Source organism: Lycium barbarum, chromosome 3, assembly GCF_019175385.1.
Source record: "Lycium barbarum isolate Lr01 chromosome 3, ASM1917538v2, whole genome shotgun sequence".
Lineage (NCBI taxonomy): Eukaryota > Viridiplantae > Streptophyta > Magnoliopsida > Solanales > Solanaceae > Lycium > Lycium barbarum.
The window spans coordinates 139,766,554-139,788,245 of NC_083339.1; the positions used below are offsets into that span (position 1 = coordinate 139,766,554).

Consider the following 21,692-nt stretch of genomic DNA (forward strand, 5'->3'; position numbering starts at 1 on the left):
GAATTATCTCCTCAATTAGATCTGCTTGCTACTTCATTCTCACGAAAATGATATATTTTTCTGATGAAAAAGTCTGAGCATCGCTGTATCTCATGATTGAATGACTCAATTTGAGTCTTAAACTGATTCGGTGTAGTAGGTCACAAAAAGAAGAACACATATCACTTGATTATTATATACTTAACTTAAAAGTGCCAGTTTTTCCCGTTGTTTTCAGCCTGATCTTCTTCAGTTATTGAAGTCATCATTCTAGCTATATATTACCTTTAAGTAATAATCTAGAAGCAACGTTACGTTGGAGTGTCGAATTTGTCCTTCTGAATATGTTCCGCATCTAGTATTAATCGTGCGTCAACCAAAAACAACAGCATTATCGTAATAGTTGTATCAGTAGTAAATAATACGGTAAAATGAATTCCTTTTTAAGTTTACCTCATCAACTTGATTCTAGTCATAATTTTTTCAATTATAATACCTTATATTGCTTGTACTTTTTGGTACCAATAACTTGGTCCACACCAAAACTTAGGCAGACCCTCTAGTGTGTGTTTTACTTTTGTTATACCAGTAACTTGATCCACCAAGACTAGGGCAAATCATTTAATTTTTTTTTCTCTGCTAAAATTTTAACTCTAGTCTCCAAGATATCACACACTTCGTTATGTTACACCCTTGGGCGTGAAACTGTGAATATTGCTTGTACAGTCATTTATATAACGGTATAAAAACTTGTGCAGGGTCCATATTAAGTGTGCAACTTTCTCAATCAGAAGCATTTAAGTTGTTAGAGATCACACTTTTATTTACTTAATTATATGTTCAAGTTATCCCAAGAACAACTTCCAATGCTTCGAAAAGAATACCATATCTAGTTAAACCTATTCTCAAATCAAATACCGAAAATCTTGCATTTTTAACAACGTAATGAACCAAAGTAAGTAACTAACCATACCTAATTAACGTTTATTTATTACAAGAAGACACGAATTAGCCTAAAAAAGTGTTCAAGCTAACCCACAAATCCATGGACTAGGGTCATCAGGGAACAAAAGGCCCAAATTAGATACAACCCAAAAGGCCCATAAACTAACCACGAAACAGGCCAGCAATTGTATACAACAGAGTGGAACCAATAGAAAGCAAAGTCCAGCCCAAGTTTCCTACAGATTTTACAGCCCGTGAACGACAGTAATTATGGCCGTACCATGTGTCTCTAGGGATATTAACATTGTAGATGAAGGTAACAGCTTTGGAGTTGTAGCCGTATATGGTAACATCAGTAGGTATCCACCCATCGTATCCACTCCTGTAGAGATACACGTAACAGATCTGATACGTGCATGAACCGTATACTGTATATGTATCCGTTGAACACCGCTCAAAAGCCCTGCTTACTGGGTCATCTAGCCTTGGTGCATAAACCTGAACAAAAATGGTAGTCCACATTGAACGACTAAACAGTATAATTAAGGGATATTTTGTCAAAAACACACCCGAACAATTATTTTTTGTGAGAAAAACACTTCAACTATCACTTATCCCTCTTTCTACCTGAACTATCACCATTGATGTACTAAAATAAACATGATTGAGTAGATGGTGATAGTTGGGGTGGAAAAAGGAAACGGAAAAGGGCCAAAATTACCCCTGAACTTTGGAAAATAGTTCATCTATACCCTTCGTTATACTTTAGGGTCAATTATACCCTTACCGTTATATTATGGGGTCAATTATACCCTTATGTCTAACAGCTGCCACGTGGCATCATCTCAGCCCTTAAAAATTATTTTCCCCTCAAATAATTTTTTACCCACTAAAATAACCCAACCCGGCCTGATTTTTTTTTCAGCCAAAGTGATACAAACCCAACCCATTACCCCTTGGCTGGAAAAAAAATTCGGGTCGGGTTGGATTATTTTAGTGGGTAAAAAGTTATTTGAGGGGAAAATAATTTTGAAGGGCTGGGATGATGTCACGTGGCAGCTGTTAGACGTAAGGGTAAAATTGACTCCATAGTATAACGGTAAGGGTATAATTGGCCCTAAAGTATAACGAAGGGTATGAATGAACTATTTCTCAAAGTTCACGGTAATTTTGGCCCTTTTCCGAAAAGGAAATAACTTATAATTGACCTACTCATCTTCGAGGTCTATTTTAATAGATAGATGGTGGGTGATAGTTCAGGAAAGAAAATGAAACAATCATAGTTGGGATGTAAAACTTGCGAAAAAGTGACAGTGACAGTTTAGGTGTGTTTTTGACCATTAACTCTAAAATTAAGCAATAATATTACTAGAATTAATAAATTGAGCTTATAAAAGTTACCTGATTGCCATATGCATCGCCAAAAGCTAGACTGATCTGATCTCTAGTTTGTGTTGGTGAATAGCAGCTTGTCTTTATGCTCACCGTAAATGAACAGGGTGCATTCTGGCCCTAGGATATTCAGATTAATTTGAAAACCCAGACAGTTTATACAGATTACTGAACAATCCTATTTTACCAAAAATAAATTAACCCTATAGCCGACCCCAACAAATTTGGGATGCAGGACAGTTGGTTAATCTATTGAATCTCTAGTTTCTACACAAACACATGATATTACGGAACAAATTAAAAAAGAAGAAGAAATGAATAAATGGAACCTGGTTTAGAGTGGTATTGATTATATCGAGGGACGAAATAGGCTGGGGGTGGAACACGATGGATCTTGATGCTTGGGCCCCGGTAGTTATGGAAGCGACGGTGATAAAGAGAAGAACGAGTATCGCTGGTCGTCTGATCATGGTTGGTGACATCGAGAACCCTCTTTTAGATTTCCAGTTTTTGGAATTTGGAATATAATGGCAATCGGCGTTTACTAATTTGTGGCCAAACTTGGAATGGAACACGACTACTCTTGGGAAAATAACGAAAGGGTATATTCGTCCTTCCGCGTTTAGTAAAGTGTAAGGGTATCAGGTATCAGATATCAGATGTTAGGAAAAACAGATGGCTACAAACAGTACAAAAATGTGTTTGGCATGCACAAAAATTATTTAATCATTAGAAAACAAAGTAAGTTAATTTAGCATCTGAAATTAAACTGAGAATATACATCATGATTAAAGTATAAATATGTGTATGCAAAATCATATTTTCCAATCATTGCTTTGATGTAAATTTCATGTGCAAACAATTTTTTATCGTGGGGGCCTGGAAAGAGGATTGCACTATCGTCTAGAGTCTAGACTCAGTATTGGCTTATTCGTGGCGCTAGATATCTTAGTGAGCAAGTATTTGGACATTCTAGTCTATCCAATAAATTATTGTTAGATGTGTTTTAAAACCTGATAGGGATGGTTTGTTTGGTGGCTGGAGCTGCGGTTCCTTATGTCACTCTTTTCTATTGAAATTAATAAATACACAACAGTCCCTTTCTGACTTTGCTTCCTGGTTAGACTTCAAGAATGTTCTTTGAGAAATCTCTGATCGGACGCAATTAAGATTATTTGATGATACTGAGAGATATATTAAATTTTTCGGAACAGGCTAAGATATTGATGCGGCTTGAATTACTTCTAATACATTTTGTACAACCTTGATTAACAAAGCCAGATGAAAGAAATTTGGGTAAAATCTTTGCATTTCTTGAGTCGTTGGTCGCTGGTGGTGACTCTTAACAAACTTCCACTAGTAGTCTTTCCGAGAAAAAGCCATATATTTGTATTCTTCGATTGGCAACCCACATACTGGACATGGACAGATAATCCTAGGCAAAAACTACTATAAAACACAAAATCATGTTTTAAGTATGTGCTACTCACTAAATGAACGCTGGACTATTATGACCATTAACGAACACACCCAATTCAGAGGTCCAAAACCATATTCCGTTCAATTGCAAGGGCATTATAAAGATAAAATCCCCAAACGAACCAGCTCGAACATGTCAAAGAATGTAGAGAAGGAAAAGGAATCCATCCATCCTTACTTCACGCTTCAAACGAGAAAGGTCCTCCATAATTAGAAAGCAGTAGGATGATTTTTCTTATCTCGCCAAGCCAATAAAGAAAAAAATTAAAGCACTAAAACCTGCAAATAAAATTACTGACAGACTATCCAAAAGCCAAGGTAAGATACAAAACATACATTAGAACTACACTCGACAAACACAGTGCTGCTCGAGTCCCAGGAGCTTTGCATAAACAAGAGACTGGGAAAATCTTAATCAGAATTCTGTTGGTGGTTTCAACCTAACAAGTCTCTTGATTCTATCTTTGTCAATGTTTTCCAGCAACCCCTTCAAAATAAACAGTGAAATAATAGCATTAGCAAGACAGCAGTAAACTGAAGACAGGAACAGGCAGCAAGTTAACAGCCAAATCAATACTTGGTTCTCTTTGTTATCACATTGGACTGAAAGGGATCACTAATTGAGACCATCCTTTTGAGTAAAACTAAAATCATGATTTAGTAACATCCAAAGTTGGTACTAAAGGTGTGACCTGATGGATGCAGTAAACCATGCAAGCCATCTAGCATTGGCACGAAAGACCATGATTTTAAACAGGTAATGTTTGAAATACGTTTAAGAGTTTCATAACACTGTTTGCTTCTCCAACTAGAATCACACCATAGTACTTGAGAAGATGAGAGTTTCAAGCATGTGAAATTATTTATGTTCCAACACAAAGACATTTTGGCTTACCGTCCAAACAATTTCATCCAGGCACAAGCAAATTTTTCCATACTTATCCAGGAAAAGTCTCTCAGATGGAGGTTTTCCACATACATCCTTGAGAGCAGATGTTATAACAAAGATTGCTTCAGACACTGCAAATAAAGCCAATAAGATTCTTAAAAAAAAAAAATGGAAAGCCAAGTTTGATGATGGTATAAGTGCAGAACAGGCATCCCAACAAATGGAATAACTACCCTCTCTGTTTACAGATAATCCCTGCAGGACAAGAGACCACGAAGCTTAAAGAAAGACAATATAGCCTCACGGATGGCAATTTCCATAACAACATTGCCAGACATGTAGATTTCTGTGGTTACCAAAATGGATGCTAAAACAGGATTTCCATCTAACCTAATGTGGTAGCAGTAGTGGCTGGCTTCCTCCTCTCGAGAATAAAACACCTTAAGTAAAATTAAAATCAGCTCAATTATGTGATCTACGCTAAAATATCGAAGGAATCAAATAAGCTTCACATAGAAAATCTCTTTTTCATGGAATGAACACCATAATGCAATTAGGTATCCAACCTAAAATAAGCTGCACATTACATTTTTATCGCAGAAAACTCGATCATTTATCTTTAGTTATACATGCTCTTCTAGAGTGGATCTTGAAGAATAAATTCGATATTTGATAGAGCCAAAACAACGGTAGGAAAACGTATTAGGATAAAACTATTTAGTAAGTTGAGTTTTTTTTTTTTTTTATTACGGCAATATCCGGGCCAACACGTACAAACCTCGACTATTCAACCGGCTACCTGCTACCTCCCACCAACACATATACCAGGTAACTCCGCATGCCAAGACTCAGGCAGATGAGAAAAAACCACCTAGTTTTTGACTTGGCAAAAATTTGAACCCTAACCTTCTACAGTATTAATCCCTCTTCATAGACCGCTAATTACACCTTTAGGTACTGAGTAAGTTGACTCATACCTAGAGATTCTTCTTTTAATGCACACAAAAGAAAGGATGATATACTGAAACATCAAAATCTCAACATCTCAAATCATGAAATCATCTTAGTTTAGAACATTCAGCAACTTCAAAGTTTGCAAAGGCATTGGCGTTCACATAATTAAGGTCAGAACTGGTTTGCCTGCTTCAACTCAACCAACTAAATCAATTGCCAAAAGCACTAAGCTACATGGAGACACATAAACAACATATCTAAATTAAGATTGTACACACATGAGACGAAGACAACACAAGTTGCAGAGTCTTTTCAACATAAATTAATTGCTAATGAGGCCTTAAAAAACTGTACCATGCATCAGCAAAGCTCTATTTTTTTTGTTGAAGCATAAAAGTTAATGACTCAAAGTGAATGTGATACACTTACACGCAAGTTCATCATACTCATCCTTTCCTACAGCATAGATGCTGACATCTCCAAGTACTGTGTATACGATGTAAACAGACCTGCAGATAAAAAGTATGTGAAAAGACTACAGATAAAAAATTCGTCACGAAAATAGTCCTAATTATTTCATCTTTTACGACAAGAATCTTCTATTAAGGTTCAGCTGAAAGGAGAGTGTTTTCCAGAAGAAAGCAGCCAATTGATATAAATTCAATTCCAAACACTACAGACATAAAGGGGGAAACTTGGAAAGCGAGCAATTTTGGGAATCAACACAGAGTTCCTCTCAGTGTAACCCTCCCTCCCCACCTCTCCAACCACCAGCTGTTTTTATTTTACATGTTATTACCATTGGTCAGGAATGTTTGCCCAAGTAACCACAAAAAAGATTTACTTACTTGTGGCAAGCCACTAGAAGTTCTTCATTCTTAACCCCTTTAAGATTCTCCGCACCCAGCTTAACTAGGAAAGACCTCCAATGCAGACGCTCTTCTGCTGGTACTCCATTAAAACTGCAAGTGAAAAGATTAAAAGAGGTCATTCCTGCCAGGAGAAGAAAACTAAAAAAATTGTTGTCTGTACTAAAAACAAAAAGCCCCTTTCCCACTGGAGAAACTTTGATTGAAGGAACAATAGCATATTTATCTTATTAGCAGGATGTATCCATAAAGAACAAAGAGGAAAAGGGCACTGTCCCATATGTATATTGTGCCATTAATTCCTAGTGTGATACAAATTGAAATAAGATAATGAAAGTCCTCAGATTTTAGTCCATGATCTAATATTCCAAATTTTTAGGATCAGTTTCAGGTAAATGACACAATAGATGAAGATTTTATACACAGATTTAATAAAAGATAGTCGAAATATACGAGCGCTACATTAGTATTGAGAAATAGGTGGATAAACATCAAAGTGATGGCTAGTCTTTTAAAATGGCTTTAAGACCAGTGATTTTATATGAGAATGAATATTGTGCCTTACACAAGATGAACATAGAATGTGAATCATAAGATGGATGATTGTTATAAAAAATTGGGCAGCATTAGAATGATCATCGCCAATAGAAAGACAAGTAGCATACATAGGAGATAATGATAAAAGGTTCCTAAGATTGGTCTGGTCATGCCATACTAAGACCTCCAAATGTATGAGTAGGTAGTTATGATAACATGATAATTGAAGGTGTTAAAAGCGCACGGAGTATACATAAAAAGAAGTTGCCCAAAAAGATTCATATAGACAATACCAGCAAGTTGAGATAAGGCTTAGTCATGTATGTACATTTATATTAGGTCCAGTGAAGAGAATCTAGAATTGAAGAATTCTCAATTGTGGAGTATTAGCATGTAACAAGTCAAAATGGAGAAAAATGGATATTGAGGATTTCTATGACCAACCACAACTCAACTAGCTTAGAATTGAGGCACAATAGTAGTAGTTATTGTTGATCAAATGCCACCAGTGGCGAATTTATGTGTCAAAAAAGGATCACGTGAACTCATGGCCACCCGATTAAACTCAGTATATTATGTGTATAATTCTTAAAATATATCTAGTATTACCTGTTGGCACCCATGCCTAGGCTTAGTGGTACACTTGGTTGAAAGCTAAGTTATTTACCTAGAGGTTCAAGGATCAATCCTCACTTCATGCATTTTTCTTCAGTAGAGCACCCATCTTCTAGAAATCCTAGATTAGCCTCTGAATGCGACCCCTTTGAATCATAAAAATTCTAGAGCTTGGAGGAGACTGACTTCACAAAGAAAGAGAGCAAATTGAATAAGAAGAGTTTTTTTGGGTCTTTCTTTATTCTCTTCATTCTTGCTTCCCTTCTTTTTCCCTCCACCTGTGGTGTGTTAAGATGACATGAGTTGAGCTTAAATGAAGCAATGACGATTCATATAGCTGACCTTAACTTGTTTGGGACTGAGACGTATTTGTTGGTGTGGTGTGTTAAGAGGTACTCAGAGTAAGGTAATATGGACAACAACAATATACCCAGTGTATTCCCACAAGTGGGGTCTCGAGAGGGTAGGATGTACCCAGACCTTACCCCTCCCTTGCGAAGTAGAGAGGTTGTTTCCGACAGTAAGGTAATATGGAGCAGCACCAAATTTAACGGAATGCAGCTACGTAATTAACGTCAATAAATAATGAGCATTACAAATATAAGAATACAATTAAATGTAGCTCGAGGCCAAAGCTTGAGCTTTTCCAAAATGATTTTCCTTCAAAGACAGAACGCTGACCTTATTAATCCCACCCATCAAAAAATAAAAATAAAAAAAATCAGCTGATCTTAGAAACAGATACCATAAGTAATAAGGAAATGTAACAGATAAAGCAGTGATTCAAACGGGAAGTAGTAATTAATTTAAGGAAAGCAAAGCAGTGGTGTTACCGTTCAACGAGGACGTTGCCCTCGGAGTTGGCAAATAAGACAGCCAGAAGCATTTTCTGAATGTGATCTGATCGGCGAAATCGGATCACAAATCGCGTTTTTTAGGGTTAACACTGTCTTCCCCAATATTTCTGGTCCTTTCCATTTCTTTTTCGGGTTAACAAAATGTGTCTTCTTACATTTTTTAATGGAAGACTCTCATATTGTCATTATTCTATATAATAAAAAGATATTCTGATAATAATGCGTTTTTTACATAATTTTTAAATTAATGCACCGAAAGGGAACCAAACTGTATTGATAGGAAAGAAAAATCAAGTTGATTGGGATGATTTTAAAAAATAGTATATAATTTTAGTTATACATAATAAAGTAATTGATGACTTTGTATGGTATAATTTTTTTAAAAATAATCAGCAGAACGAAATAATTGATTTCCTTACTTTATAATTGTATCATGTATTGTAATCCATCATGTTTTCTCTTGAGCCGGGGGTCTTCCGGAAACAGCCTCTCTATCTTTTGAGATGAGATAAGGTCTGCATACATTTTACCCTCCCCGGACCCCACACTGTGAGATTTCACTAGGTATGTTGTTGTTGTTGTATTGTAATCCATGAAACATTGAAAATTTAAAAAAAAAAAAAAATATCGGATTATTTGCCGCGTATAATCCTTTTTTAAATCACTCTTTAAACTTTGTCCACGTCATTACCTTTAAAAGTATTCCGATAAATATTTAATTTTGCATGAAAAAATAGTTTATTGTGCTAGGTTCAACGGTTTTTAGTTCTTCGGTCATTGATTAATTCTTATTTTAATCCTTTTGATATCTGATTAAGTATATTGGACTTTCAATTAGTTAAATTGTGCATTTTTTTTATATCTTTGCATGCGATATTTATAAATTTACCATAATTATTAATCGTTTCATCACTTAATTACTCATGTAATAAGTTATATTTGTAATGTACTTGAAATAATGGTAATATAGTTCTATAAATAGTCAAATATAACATATTTCGTTGAAGGGATTGAAAATACATATATTAATTAATTAAATATTAAATATGTTAAGTCACATATTACAAGGATAGAAAATAGAAATTCCTGTAATTGAAGGACCAAAATACTACTATTCCTTATGCTAAAGGAAACATTTTTAAAGAACAGCCAAAAAAAAGAGGGGGGGGGGGGGGGGGGGCTGATTTATGGAGTTGCTTTTTATTTTATTTTATACGCCCTCAGTCCCAATTTATGTGACACGGTTGAAATTTCGAGAGTCAACCAAGTTTTTCTTTAACCGGAATTTCTTTATATTACTTTTAAATATTTTAAGTTGTTAATTATTGCGATTTATAGTGCTTTTTATGAAGTTTTCAGATATATAAGAGTCTATGTCCTTATTCACGATCAAGATTGAGAAGTTTGAATCTTGAAATTTCAAATGCGAGAGAATATCATTTAAATTTTGTATTTATTTTAAAATTTATGTAAATATAGCCTTTGAATTATTATCCTTTTATAAAATATTAGACTTGAGTCTAATATTTGCTCATATATTATTCAACCTTACAAAAAAAAAAAAACATTAAAAACTTCATAAATTATGAGAGAATTATTTACGAAATACTTTTTTCCGAAAACGACAAAAAATTCTGCCCAAAAAGCGATTTGTGTGGATGGTCCAATTCTATTGCTTGCCAAGGCCCAAGGGTCCAAGCCCACTGGCGATTGACAGGTAGGTAGAAGTCCTACATACAATTGCCAAATGTGTTTAGCAAAAGGAGGCTTAAAAGTAATTTCATTATGTAGCCAATTTTGTATTCCCCCCCCCCCCCACCCCACCCCCGGCCCAAAATGTTGATATACTAGGCATACTTAAAATTAATAGTAATATACTAATACAATCCAAAGTCAAATCACCTGTTGATATGTTATCTTAATACATTGATTATATTGCGTATACATTGAATGATTTTGATTTATTTAGACATATACAGTTAAACTAATAAATTATTTGGCATTAAAAGAAATATACTTTCCTGTATACTTCTACAATATGCATGTGTATCTAGAATTGGCTAACTTCATGTATCCGCTACATTATATATGTATGTATGACAAACATACATTGTATATGCGCTACGCTACATGTGATATACATAGATCAGCGAAATACAACTACAAATCTAAATGTATATCTAGTATTTAACAATATGTCTATCCTAAAATTGGTCTAGTCATTCAATATATGTATATCTGAATGTAAACCTACTACTATTACATGACATGTGTACCTGAATGTATACCTATTGATTAATAAAATGTATATCAAAATATATACGTGTTACTTCACAATTGTATATATGAATGTATAACTAACACTTTTCATTTGCAGAACATGTGTAACGATCTCTAAAAATAAATTAAACGAAAACCACGAACTGACACTCCATTTTGACACTTTTTAAGAAGTGAAATTTTATAATAGAAGGACTTCAATGATTCATGCGAGAAATTATGACAAATGAAGATCTGACACTCCAGTGATTCAAACGAGCAACTATGACAAATTAATAAGATCGAAACTCTCAAATCCGTCTAAGTCGAATCAATTTTACAGAAAAAATTTGGGGAATATAGCAATAAGAGGGTAAGAATAGATAGTTAGGGTGATTTTTGGATACATTGTTGAGAATAGATGCAGAGATAATCGCCTAACGGGGCTTGTTTAATTGAACAAAGCTTTAAAGGATGAGATAGAAAATCGGATAAAGCACTATTTATCTATTTTTTCGGTGGAACAATTTGGTTATACCATTGCCAAACTTTATAAAAGAAACGTGTATTTAATCTATCAGGTACCCCACCAATTTAAAAAACATGGGCTGTTTTGTGCCAATTAGTAGCCCACATTGTCAAGTCATGCCAGATTCTCGAGACATCCCATCCGATGGGCCAAACTTTTATACACCGACACTGGGCCTGACAACAAGTAGATTTATAATGGGCTTCTGACACTGGTTGATCCATCAGTGCGGGGTTTTTAACTTGGAGAATAAGGTATCGCATTGGGAAAAAAACATTTATGTTTTAATCAGCCTCCCTCGCATCAGCATGGAATGATAGAGCACCACATGTTTCTACCTTACAACTATTTCAGATTTTTCCCTTTGAAGCATTATTATTTTTGCTTCGTAAAATATTTAGTTCCTTCGGTAAAAAGAAAAATGTACGTCCACTTCAAGAATTATGACTAGACCCTTCAACTAAAATATCATGCCGGCATAAATGAATCATGAGTATCTTTTACCAAAAAAAGAAAGAATCGTGAATAACTTAGGACAAGTAGATTTAGGCATTTTTCATACAACGGACCCACGTTTACCTTTCAAATTATATTCGTCTTTTACGCTGTAATGGCTATTTGACATTTCAATAAATTGAACCACACTTCTGTTATCCGCAGTTCCGGGAAGTGTTCAGTGTGCTACTGCTACACAAATCTTAAAAGGGTAAAAATCATTTACCTTATGCAATATCTAGTCTATCCTTGATATTTTTAATCTTCCCTCTAGGCCTCTTCATCGGTCGGGTCGGATCGGATTTAGTGCATTTTGAATTATAATTTTGGTTTTCAAATTTTGTAAAATTCAATCTGAATCCAATTTAAGTTAACCTCGGATCGAATCATATTTTGAGGTCTGATTCGGGTAAACATTGGAATTTTCGGATTGGATTGTATGCCTAATTAAGATGCTTATAGCATTGCTGCAACATGCCAACATTCCAATTCCCAACACCTAGTTCATAATTTTCATCAACCAATGTCTAATAAAGTTTGTTATGCAAAATCATTAATAAAATAAACTGAAATCCCAAACAAATGTCTAATAAACAGAAAAGCAACAACTCAACACCTAGTTCTCATCTTTATCAACATATGTATAATAATAAAATTTATTAAACAAAATCATCGACAAAATAAACTGAAATCATCAACAAAGTAAACTGAAATCCCAAACAAATGTCTAATAACCTAAAATGAAAGTGTAACCTTTTGTATGCATCCATATATTTTGTATTTTGGATCGAATTGGTTTAGAATAGTACCAACCCGTATTCAATTCGTATATCCAATTTTTTTAGAAACATAACCCATATCCAACCCAAAATATCTAAAATCCGAAATCCATTTCGAACAACGTGGATCGATTCGAATTCTTGGATATTTTCGAAGTGTACACAACCCTACCTCCATCTATGTAATACCCTTTTATATTATATATTTTTTTAACCTAGATATTTATAATACAAAATTTGTGATATAGATAAACGATTTTAATCGATTTATCTTGTGACAACAATTCAGTGATCAAGAGACAATAATTTGAACCAGGTACCTTTCTCCTAAAGACTTTTACAGAGTTATTGAAAACATATTTCCTAGAGTTGTATGTCCAAACAATTATTTTAGAATCATTCTATTAGAGCGGGAAAAAAAAACAAAATAGAGTGAAACAAGTTCAAATGGATTCACATGGCCGGCTCGCTTGCGATTCATGAGGGATGGTAAACAAGTAATAGCTGTTGATTAAACAAAAGAATAAATATATTCTTTTATTAAAAAGAAAAGAAGAAGATCATATATAACATCGAATTAAAGAAGCAATTTTTTTTAATGATAAAGCATAACTAATGGAACGCTTATGACAGGTTATAGTCTAATTAGACAAATCGAAATTGAAGGTCCCGTCTCCTAACCTTGCTCTTAGCGAACAGTTTTGTCTGTCCTAATTAATATCTTAGTCACTACTAAATAAAAATGTTCAGTGGTTATTTCCCACTAAATATCGATGAGAAAAATTTAAAGAGTAGTGTTTTCACACGGAAAAAGTAGAAAATTTCTCAGCGTTTCAGTAGGAACCAATTTCCCACCATGCGTTTTTCGAGTGAGCTAGTTCGATGGAAAAATCATGTTCTCTAGCACAAATTTTCCACTGAATATCAGTGAGAAAAACATCTTTTTCTTGTAAGGAGTAATAAAACGGAATGATTTTTAAGTTACCAAACTCATGTTACTCCATAGATAGTTTTGTTGAAAATTCGGGGGAGAGAAATAATCTCAATCACTCAAATTCTCACGAAGACAAGTGAGGCAACGACTCTTCTTTGTTCCACTTAACTTGACTTACATAATCAATCATTCTCTTTAAAGATAAGTGGGGGAAACATTCTTCCACCAACTTAACTTCCATAAACGACTTCATTTTTTTCCTTCTTATATTACAGTCAGACCTCTCTATAATTGTCATTCGTTATAACATCATTTTCACTATTACGGCCTGATTTTTTTCGGAATCGATTTTCATGTTATATTTTACTTCTCTATAACAACATTCTACCTGTAACAGCAATGACATTCATTATAACGGTATACTATTTGTAAAATTACTTCTCTATAACAACCATACTCAAATATTGTCTGATAACATTTTGTAAAAAATATATTATGTATAAGAATAAAATATTAAAATATTTATGATAATTATCATTAATGTCATGCACATAGAAAATTTCAAGAGACGTCGGATGCAGAAGGTGACAACGAAAGTGTTGATAAAGAGCCTCACCTACTGTTACTTGGGGGGAGATCGAACAATCAATTGTTGAGCTCGTTTTGCTGAAAGTTTGGACAAAATTCTTTGTCAATTGAAGCGTTATATTATTAATAAGATAATGGAATTTACGAAACAACCTAGCTACAATTGTAGAATTCTTACGTCAACCTTGAAGTATTTAAATTCTCTAATTTTAATTGCATATGTTCCTTAGATTTTTATTTCATTATCGGTATGGTACAACTAGTTATGGATTTATTTAGTAATTTATTAGTCTTTTTAATTTTTAATTAATGAGGTATAAAAATCAATTGAGATTTTAAAATTGACAAGTATATTGTTTTCGTTTATAACCTAAAAAGTATAGAATAAATAGTTGTTTGCGTACCTTTGCTTATAACAGCCATGGAATTTCCGGACAAACGCTGCCATTATGGAAAGGTTTGTCTGCATATGACTATAGTATCTAGGTATTAATAGGACTATCCTATAGCATATACCTAATCTAGTACATGTATTATCACTTAGGGTCTGTTTGGAAAGACACCTGGACCTGGTAATTGGAATTGGTGTAATTACCAGGGTAGTAATTACACAGTAGTGTAATTACAATGACCTGTTTATTTGTCATAACGTAGTCGTAGTTACAGTATAATTATAAGCGTGTTGTTTGGTCGCACAAGTGTAATTACACAGTTAGTCTAATTTAAAAATAAAATTCTAATTATAAAAAATTTAAAATTAATATTTAAAAAATATTTACCTTATAAATGATATTAAATTAGTTATTTAATAACACATTGTTTCTTGAAAATATATTTATTAATAATCATATATTTGTAACTAATATTGTAAAAAATAATTGATAATGAATAACTCATTGTTTCTTGAAAATATATTTATTAATAATCATATATTTGTAACTAATATTGTAATAAATAATTGATATATATTTTTCAAATTAATAATATTTAATTTTAATTAATTATAAAACTCAAAAGAAGACTTTTTTTGTGAGAACATCATGGATTGGATGTTTGACACAAAAAATCCATCAAATGTAAGTGAAAAATAAATAACATGTAATGTGAAAGCAAATAACATAAAATTGTAAATATAACCTCAATTCAAAATCCAAAAGAAAAAGTTCAACATAATACTCTAATGTCAAATTCCAACATTACATAAGTAAGTTCCAACATAACTTAAGTGAATAATTCAAAAGAAAGGGAAAATATAAGTCGATAACCTCATTCACAATGAAATTCTACTTTAATAACCTCACTCATTATATGCTAAGTTTGTTAATGCCTCATTCTTTCCAATATTAAGAGGTATAGTTTCAAAAATTAGAATAATATGTGCTAAATGAATAAAATAAAAATGTAAAAAATACGAGCAATTACATGGAACCACAAGAAGAAAAGGTTGGGAATGGGAAAAAAGGAAATGAAAAATAAATAATATAAAAGAAACTACATTTTAAAAAATAAAAATAATTAAAATGTATAAATAAAAAATAAATAAAAATAAAAATAAATTAAAAATCAAAAGAAATTAAATAATAGAAATAAAAAATAAATTTAAAATAAAAAGAAATTAAAATAAACAAACTAAAAAGTAATCCTGTAATTACACCTAATTCTCAATTACACCCATATCTACCTAACTGTGTAATTATACCCAATTCCAATTACCTGGGTGGCTTTCCAAATAGGACCTTAATTCTATTCATCCTTCTTTTTCCTCAAATAATGAATTTGACTATATATGTATCCTTACCCTAATATCTAAATACATAAACTAACTAAATTCATGTATCACATAAATCCACGTCTTTTTCTTCTCCCAAAACAAGGTTCACATTTCAACAAGTTTTTGCCTCTCCTAACATTCAGTGAATTAAATGGACACAACGATATATAAGCTACCGAATCCCTTGACCAATTATACGATACAATATATTTTTAAAAAGACTAACCTTTCGCCTAATTAAAGTCAAATAAACACTACTCCTTCCGGAAAAAAAAAAAAAAAAAGTTCACTTAGCGATTTGCACACCCCTTAAGAAAATACTAATTTCTAGACAAAAATAAGTAATTTGACTAAACTACCCCTAATTAAATAGACATTGAAATTTCATCATATAACACTTAATAGGGGCAAATATGAAAAAACAAGGTTAATTCTTTCTTGATTTGCTAAGTGAACTTTTTTTTTATCCAAAAAAAAAAACTAAGTGAACTTTTTTTTTAATCGGATGGGAGTAGTACATTATTATTACACCGATCGATTTCTTTCGCACATTACTACCACTCGGACTGCGAATGGAAGTACATAAACAGCTAATGGTGTTGTGTTAAAAGGAGACTAGCTAGAAAGTGAAGGGGATGAGTAGAATTGACAAATTAATGATCCACCTACAATTCACACAGTCCCCACTAGCGAGTTGTCATTTCGAGTTATTATGAAAGTATATCACTTTAAATTAAAAGACTCGGCCAAGACCTTAATGCATATGCACCACATGCTTGTTATTCCCCAGTTTGAGGAGTTTCTATTTTCTAACAAACCTTGAAAGCTCCATATACCAATTTCATAACTTTCCTTTTTATTTTTTTATCTTACTCCCTCCATTCACTTTTTGTTATTTATTATTGACTTTGCACCCCCTTTGAATTAATAAATAAAATATTTATTTTACTATATTATTCATATTAGTTGGTGTATAATTTTAATAGAATTGGAAAATCATTTGGATATGAGTAATTAATGTTAAGGGTAAAATAAAAAAACAAAAAAAGTTTGTCTTTCTCTTGATATGCTAAAGTGGACAAGTAAAAGTGAAAATTTACTTTTAGCATAGTGGACAAGTAAAAGCGAATGGAAGGAGTATTCACTAATAAAATTCTCTATTACTTCTTCCATTTCAATTTGTTTGTCTTGGTTTTACTTGGCACAGCTAGAGTTTCAGAAAGTAAAGAAGACTTTTAAATCTTGTGGTCTTAAACTAAAGATATATATATAACGTACCAAAATTGTATACAGTAAAAACCGGATGTATGCAAGACCGGGGACCGGGGATAGGAAGAAACAAGCACGAGTATGAAGTCTTTCCTTTGGACCGGTGGGATTGCACCAGGTGCAGTTGATCCGAGAAAAGTGGAGTAAATCTGTTTGGTCCGGTACTTCCGGACCAAACTCTGCATCAACGTTAGTCCGGTTTCTCCATGACCGAATTGATCGTGACCGTTAGTCCGGTTTCTTCATGTCTAAATTGGTTGTGGCCGTTGGTCCGGTTGACCAGTTGCAAAGTTGCTACGCGTCAAGACCGTTCTGTCACGTTGTACTGACGGCCGTACGGACGTCAGACCGTATGGTCCGACCTTATCCTTTTAGGGCTTCTTTATTTTGAAAAGGCTTTATGTTGTGTGAAGGCACAAAAGGCAAAACTATAAATAGAAGACATCTCCTTACTTTTAGGAGTTAGCTTTTTGAGATCTATAACATTGTATTTGAAAATATATATTGGAGCTCTCTCTCTCTTTTCTCTGGTCCGAACCAGTTGAGTTTGGTTCATTCATTCAATATAATTTAAGCTTAATCATCAATATCTACATATCTATTCAAGTATCAACTTACATATTCATATATACATACTATTGCACACGAATCCATACATATTCTACTTCGACCAAAAATAGATTAAAGTTTATACACATATCCTATACCTCACTTTTATAAATTCAATTGATTACCTAAATCCGGGATAAACAAAAATATCCTTTAATCTTGTGATCTTAAACATGCTAAAGAGTTGTCAAGTTAGTAAAGAAATATTCTTTTTTAAATAAGCTAAAAAGGAAAGTAAAATAAACAAATTGAAATAGGGGTATATTGTTTGATGTTTTTGCCATAGATATTATGAAAAAAGAGTAGCGGCTTGGAATCATCTTAATGCATTTAACTTGTAAGTGTAATTCTACCATGCATTACATAAAAGTAGCTAGGGCTCGAGTCCTACTAAATTTCATCTCTTCTTTTACGGTACTTCTTTTTCCTCTCTCGTGGTAGATCATGATTTTACATTATGTGAATATATTTGACTGAGTAACACATCGAATTTAAGAAAAAAAATGAAGATTTTTAGAAGTTGTGGTGTCAAGTATGCGGGTGCTATAATATTTGTGTGGTTATAAGATTTTTAAAACTTTGTGATTTTAAATATGTCTTAATTTTTGCGTGATTATAAAAGCTTCTCATTAAGAATAAATCGAAAAAATCTAAATTAAATTATTTTCGAATTTAATTTGGAAAAAGATTATTCTTTTTTAAATGGAGTAATAGTGTGCTCTTATTCATTTCTCAGAGAGTAACCATTCGAGGTCTGCCTAAATATTAAACGTTAGCAAACAAAACAAATTGTTCCTTCCCAAGCGATATAGTTAAGTGTCCACTTCGTAGATTCATTTTCCCTAACAATAAACATCAATTAGCGTCTGCATATTCTCATGTTTGGAGAATAATCCATTCTGTTTCACATCAAATAACCAACTCAATCACTGTTAAATCTAGTTAGTAGCGACAAATTGACAAAGACATTTATCCAAAAACTCTTTTAGACCTGGTTTGCTAACAACTAACTAATAATACTGTGAAAGCATCGTCTATATTTGGTGCCAATTATCAGTGGCACATCATTGTTTAGTTCCAAATTTGGTAAAAATGTTCTGTTCCTTGCGATCCAACTGATATCACATACACGATTCAACGTCATAAACGCCACTTATACTAATTAATTGACAATCATTTGTCAACTATAAATTAAATGCTTGGTGATTATGATGTCATGCATCCTGATTAATGTTCATCATATCAGTTATGATATGCAATTCATGGTGTTAATTCTTTTGTTGTTACTTAGAGAATATTTTATATATCTCTATCAAAGTACAACTACGGACATTTCTAGTGAAATTTGTTCCTTAAAAGGTCTAATAAAATATTTATCAAAACCAAAAGGGGGAAGGGTTTCAAAGTACAAAAGAACCTTCTTGTTATCTCCTGTAGATTATTTCTTTCAAGGTTATCAGCAACCTAATTTCCTTCCCCAGAGAGACTGATTTTACTTATAAATTATGTATTCAAATCAAATATTTGTCAAAATTTTAATAATTTTCACATATATACTTATTTTAAATTCGATGTCAAACAATATAAACATTACATTATGTACATATATAAAATTTGTGCGACCCCTTCAGGAGATGTAACCAGAGGATTATAGGGACAGCACAAACATAACCATGAGGATCAATGCTTGTGAACCCAGATGTTTTTGGCCAAATCATGAGTACATGGTAACTAAGCAGTTCCTTATCACGTGGTTTATCTCTTCCAAAGTATATATACACAATAGTATATAAATTTAATATTAATACAAAAGGACTTGAAATCAAGACCATGAGTAGATTTACGCCGTCAAAACATTTTGGAAGTAAACCTAAAAAATGCAAAACCTTGACTTATCAAATATTAAAACTCCTTTAATTTAAGATGAATGTCTTTGTGTAGGATGAAATATACACCCAAAGACAATTGTCGCTTGGCAGGCAAAGAGAGGATCTATACGTACGTGGAACCCATTTCATTTAATCTCTAAGCGCTTTATGAATATACACGTATCTCAGTGAACAGCCCCACTTGACTTTTAGACATGGAAACAAAAAAAGTCGGAAACCATATGCATGTATCTCAACCTCAGGAAACCATATGCATGTATCTCAACCTCAGTCCTATGGAAGTCCTTATCAATATACGTAGTAGTTCAATATATATGTAGAGAATTCCCTGCAGGTAACATTTATGTTTTCTTTATCAAATATCAAACCATAGTTGCACAACCTTGGACAAACATAATACACAGCAATGACAATGACTTCGGAAAAAATTACTTTAGAGACAGTACTCCATTACTTAATAGTGAAGTATTATTTTTCACTTTTACGTGTAAGACCAAACATTTACCTAAGAAGTTCATCTGTACTATAATTAATTCCTGTTGAGGAGTTCCTCAATCATTTGCAGCGCCATTCGTTCTTCTTCATTCATCATACCACACTCTTTGCCTTCTTTGTTATCCACAACGGAAGTCTCCTGAGACGATGACGGACTTGAAGAAGGTATATTTTCATCGGGAATTATTTGCTTGTTATCATCATCCATCTTCTTTTTCCCAAATTCGACAGTCATGACCCAGCTAGAATCGGGTCGGGACCCAGCCCGCTTCTGCCACACTCCGATGTTGGAACTCTCCGTATCGAGCCTCAGGCAAGTGAGAGATGGCGAAGGCGATTTGCAGCTCTTGCGAAGTTTGGCACTGAGTATTGAAGAAAGTGATGATCCGGAGAAAGACGAATTAGCATTAGTGTTGTCTTTTTTGTTTTCATCAGGTGAAACCATTGGGAAGTTTGTTTTTGCATTCCGTCCGCTCATCAGGACAGCAGCCTCATCGTAGGCTCGGGCAGCTTCCTCCGCAGTTTCAAAAGTTCCTAGCCACACTCTCCTTTTCCTACAAGCAAAAAAGCAGTATCAATAATTAATTGACTATAACGAAAAATCACAAGACTTTCAATAATTATTCAAACGTGAACTCATAGTTGAAAATTTTCATAGGGTTCATTGTGAGAACATAAAGATTAAATTCTGAATTCGCCTTTGATCATGCAATAAGATCTGATTAGTGTAGTATTATGCATATATGTGCATAGTGAAAATTTATGGATATATTCTTCAATAGCTGCAAATCTGTTAACGGAGTATTATTATATAATGAGAAAAGTAAAAGGAGAGAGGGTGTGCATGATAAATACAGCAAAGGATGACGAATCTCAGCAACCCAAGAACCCCAATGGCGTTGCCTGACACCTCTGAACTTTTTTGCCTGTACCATACTTGTCAGAGAGATAGTGATAGAGAGAAAGATGGAAGTAGTTTAGCAAAGATGGATACATATAAGGATCTAGAAAACAAACAAGGACACCGGCATTACTGGCATATTTTAATTAGTTAATTAAGCTTTGTACTAGAAAAAATAGTGAGTGAAAAGTGAGGAGCATTCAAGGAGAAAGAAGATGAGTTGTTGGTAAGATTATTAGTGATTTGTAATACAAAAATAATACTGAAGTCTCGTGGACCTCATGACTAGCCCACCACAATAAACGGCCGACTCTATTGCAGTAATAACTCTTCTTTAATTCCCTTTTAGTACCGTATGAGGACACCCTTTTGGATTGGCAGCATGTGCAGAGTAGAGTACTTTTGATGGCGATTAGCTTGAATGCAAGTGAAAGGCTAAAAGATGCTCCTACTTATACTGTAAGGGTTCGTTTGGTAGATAGTCGAAATTATTCCGAGATTATAATTTCGGGACTAATTTATCCAATCTATTGAGATTATTTTATACCATCTAAAAGATGGTATAAATAATCTCAGTATAAGTGGGATAAGAAGGTATAAGCTGGGATATTCCAACACTAATTTTTATACCATGTTTGGTACAAATAAATTTATATCT

At 33.3% G+C, this 21,692-nt stretch overlaps 3 protein-coding genes across 5 annotated transcripts; all 3 read right to left on the minus strand.

The window, feature by feature from the left end:
• Window positions 1–925: 925 nt before the first annotated feature.
• Window positions 926–3,195, minus strand: LOC132632986 (embryo-specific protein ATS3B-like). 2 transcript variants are annotated; one of them, XM_060349153.1, is made up of 3 exons: window positions 2,646–3,195; window positions 2,326–2,430; window positions 926–1,422 (listed from the first exon to the last, which is right to left on the minus strand). In XM_060349153.1, exons 1-3 carry the CDS (start codon window positions 2,796–2,798, stop codon window positions 1,087–1,089), a joined length of 594 nt encoding a protein of 197 aa, XP_060205136.1. In that variant the 5' UTR covers window positions 2,799–3,195; the 3' UTR covers window positions 926–1,086. The 2 variants fall into 2 exon arrangements, with proteins under 2 accessions (XP_060205136.1, XP_060205135.1); XM_060349152.1 differs by having other exon boundaries at window positions 2,326–2,436; window positions 2,646–3,184.
• A 655-nt stretch (window positions 3,196–3,850) lies between these two features.
• LOC132632987 (uncharacterized) lies at window positions 3,851–8,680 on the minus strand. Its single transcript, XM_060349154.1, has 5 exons — window positions 8,493–8,680; window positions 6,487–6,600; window positions 6,068–6,147; window positions 4,691–4,815; window positions 3,851–4,282 (listed from the first exon to the last, which is right to left on the minus strand). Exons 1-5 carry the CDS (start codon window positions 8,543–8,545, stop codon window positions 4,211–4,213), a joined length of 444 nt encoding a protein of 147 aa, XP_060205137.1. The 5' UTR covers window positions 8,546–8,680; the 3' UTR covers window positions 3,851–4,210.
• An 11,287-nt stretch (window positions 8,681–19,967) lies between these two features.
• LOC132632988 (ethylene-responsive transcription factor WIN1) lies at window positions 19,968–21,442 on the minus strand. 2 transcript variants are annotated; one of them, XM_060349156.1, is made up of 2 exons: window positions 21,387–21,442; window positions 19,968–20,687 (listed from the first exon to the last, which is right to left on the minus strand). In XM_060349156.1, the coding sequence occupies exons 1-2, from the start codon at window positions 21,416–21,418 to the stop codon at window positions 20,168–20,170; spliced, it is 552 nt and encodes a 183-aa protein (XP_060205139.1). In that variant the 5' UTR covers window positions 21,419–21,442; the 3' UTR covers window positions 19,968–20,167. The 2 variants fall into 2 exon arrangements, with proteins under 2 accessions (XP_060205139.1, XP_060205138.1); XM_060349155.1 differs by lacking the exon at window positions 21,387–21,442 and adding an exon at window positions 20,989–21,322.
• Window positions 21,443–21,692: the final 250 nt, after the last annotated feature.

Coding starts and splice junctions, on each gene's coding strand:
- LOC132632988 (XM_060349155.1), bottom strand. CDS start 21,068: ATGGTACAGGCAAAAAAGTTCAGAGGTGTCAGGCAACGCCATTGGGGT. Junction 20,688..20,988: donor GAGATTCGTCATCCTTTGCT/GTATTTATCATG, acceptor TTTTGCTTGTAG/GAAAAGGAGAGTGTGGCTAG.
- LOC132632986 (XM_060349152.1), bottom strand. CDS start 2,798: ATGTCACCAACCATGATCAGACGACCAGCGATACTCGTTCTTCTCTTT. Junction 2,437..2,645: donor TCAATACCACTCTAAACCAG/GTTCCATTTATT, acceptor TGAATATCCTAG/GGCCAGAATGCACCCTGTTC. Junction 1,423..2,325: donor GCGATGCATATGGCAATCAG/GTAACTTTTATA, acceptor ATTTTTGTTCAG/GTTTATGCACCAAGGCTAGA.
- LOC132632987 (XM_060349154.1), bottom strand. CDS start 8,545: ATGCTTCTGGCTGTCTTATTTGCCAACTCCGAGGGCAACGTCCTCGTT. Junction 6,601..8,492: donor GGCAACGTCCTCGTTGAACG/GTAACACCACTG, acceptor TTTCACTTGCAG/TTTTAATGGAGTACCAGCAG. Junction 4,816..6,067: donor TGAGTATGATGAACTTGCGT/GTAAGTGTATCA, acceptor CTTTATTTGCAG/TGTCTGAAGCAATCTTTGTT.